Source organism: Festucalex cinctus, chromosome 3 (assembly GCF_051991245.1).
Source record: "Festucalex cinctus isolate MCC-2025b chromosome 3, RoL_Fcin_1.0, whole genome shotgun sequence".
NCBI lineage: Eukaryota > Metazoa > Chordata > Actinopteri > Syngnathiformes > Syngnathidae > Festucalex > Festucalex cinctus.
The window spans coordinates 22,638,293-22,640,283 of NC_135413.1; the positions used below are offsets into that span (position 1 = coordinate 22,638,293).

The 1,991-nt window shown below is 42.3% G+C and overlaps 1 protein-coding gene across 1 annotated transcript; it reads right to left on the minus strand.

Moving 5' to 3' along the window:
• Positions 1-980: 980 nt before the first annotated feature.
• On the minus strand, positions 981-1,991 carry c3h15orf61 (chromosome 3 C15orf61 homolog). The gene is made up of 2 exons (XM_077518067.1): positions 1,361-1,991; positions 981-1,265 (listed from the first exon to the last, which is right to left on the minus strand). The coding sequence occupies exons 1-2, from the start codon at positions 1,701-1,703 to the stop codon at positions 1,138-1,140; spliced, it is 471 nt and encodes a 156-aa protein (XP_077374193.1). The 5' UTR covers positions 1,704-1,991; the 3' UTR covers positions 981-1,137.

Consider the following 1,991-nt stretch of genomic DNA (forward strand, 5'->3'; position numbering starts at 1 on the left):
CCGGTTACGTGACAGACTAGCAAGCATCGCACTCAAAGCGGTATATCAGCCATTTTGTAGCTTTCAAGTGCAACGCAAGGGTCAAAAAGGGACATTGATTAACATGTACAACAAGAAATGATACCTTCTTCCTCATTGTGGCTGAAAATGAAGAGGCCAAAACCAGAAAATTGAGGTCGCTGATAAACGCTATTAGCGAGAGATGCAGAGGGGTGAGGAAATCAATATGGTAGTTTGTCACGCTGCCTCTCTCAGGGAGCAGAACTGTGCGGCAGAAGGTAAGCGGCTGCCCCGTCAGCAAAGCACATTAGCAGAAATCAAAGGTTGACGTAGGCCTGCAGGAAGACATGCACGTGTCTCCGGACGCAAGCCGCACTCTGGTGATTAAAACCCATTTTATCAGACCTGTCTTGACACAAGAACACTATTGACGAGCTGCTGCATGGAGGCTGATCACTAATTTATGTTAAAATAAATGAACAGGGAATATTTAGATTTTTATATCGGCCACGTACGTAAAACGACCGTGTGTTATTAAAGCACTGCAAACGACGGGCCACACAATAAAGTAAGTGTACACCTGCAGACACAAATTTGTGACTTTTTAGGCCTGTTTATCGATTGAATTCAATCCCAAAAGTGCACACAAAAAAATACTCACCTTGCCCCCTTTCTTACACAACTGCATAATTGATACTACCACAAACAAATTTGTCAAATCATTAGAACAGAAAATTGTTTCAGCCCGTTTGGCAGAGTTGTGAACTACACTCATCTGTGGTATCAAATTTCGAAGACATTAATTTTCACTGTACAGGGTCTGTATTAATGCATCTGTGCAACCCTGTGCATTAAAAGTAAAAGCATAAAAGGTATTATAACCTAATATCTATTCCAGATGAAACTTTTCACACGCTTTTATGTTAAACATGCTCTCTAAATAAACAGTATTGTGTGTCAACAACATGCATAACCAAGTCTTCCATTGTAACTTGAAATCTTTAATAATTCAAAAGAAAAGGACAACTTGAGACGCAGAATGACACTCCTGTCAATATGCCCACTGGCGCTTCTCATTGATTAGTAAATGTAAATAACACGCTTGTTATTGTCTTGAACTGACAGTTTGTTTTTGGCTCAAAATTGAGCACCTTCTTCTTCCTTGTAAGCAAAATAGACTTGGACAGGACCAACGCTTGTCTGGACCGTTTCTGCAGCACTCACAACCATCCAGCAACCGATTCCGTAAGCCAAACAGGGAATACCTGCAACACACAATGCTTACTGCTGTAATGTTTGATATAAGCAAACATTTATTCACCAAATGATATTACATAGGCTAATTATGTATACTACTTACCTAAATTGATAACTTTGAGCATGGTGAAAAACCTGTCCTCGAAGTCCAAGTTCTGTGGAGGTGCTTTGGTGCAGTGATACTTAATGAATGGGAAGCAGCCTGTTCTCAGTATGTGGTAGTTGGACCCCTGAACGCTCCAGTTGAAGTTGGACAATCCAAACTGGTCATTGAGGACGGCCGAGTAGCGGACACAGTATGAAGTCCACGGTGGGAGCTTTCGCTGCACAAGGTGGCAGGTGAGCACCTCCGAAGCGGTGGGACGAGCCGCTGATTTGCCCAAAGTGCTCGGAAATAACGCGACTTTTACGAACACGTGGTGAACTTTTCTCAAGAACTCCCTCATAACTTGTACTTATGTGGTATTTGAAATCTCACTATAGCTTCGGGGATGCCATTATGATGAAGTGGAGTAGGCTACTTCTCAAAAACTGTCGAGTGGCTGAAAGCACGCATAACCCCGCATTTACTAAGAGGACATACGCTACTCATGCCAGCGTTAAATGCACAAAGACAGATATTTTAAACACATGTACTGTGTATACATGTTTGACCATCAAGGACAACAAACATGGGAATGGAGAGCTGACCTGAGATATGCTGCCGGTGGATGGGTACGTATATTACAGTCGTC

What these genes read in the sequence shown, in the direction of transcription:
- c3h15orf61 (XM_077518067.1), bottom strand. Translation starts at nt 1,703, where the DNA reads ATGAGGGAGTTCTTGAGAAAAGTTCACCACGTGTTCGTAAAAGTCGCG. An exon ending in GCTCAAAGTTATCAATTTAG is followed by an intron (nt 1,266 to 1,360) that starts GTAAGTAGTATA and finishes TGTGTGTTGCAG; the next exon opens with GTATTCCCTGTTTGGCTTAC.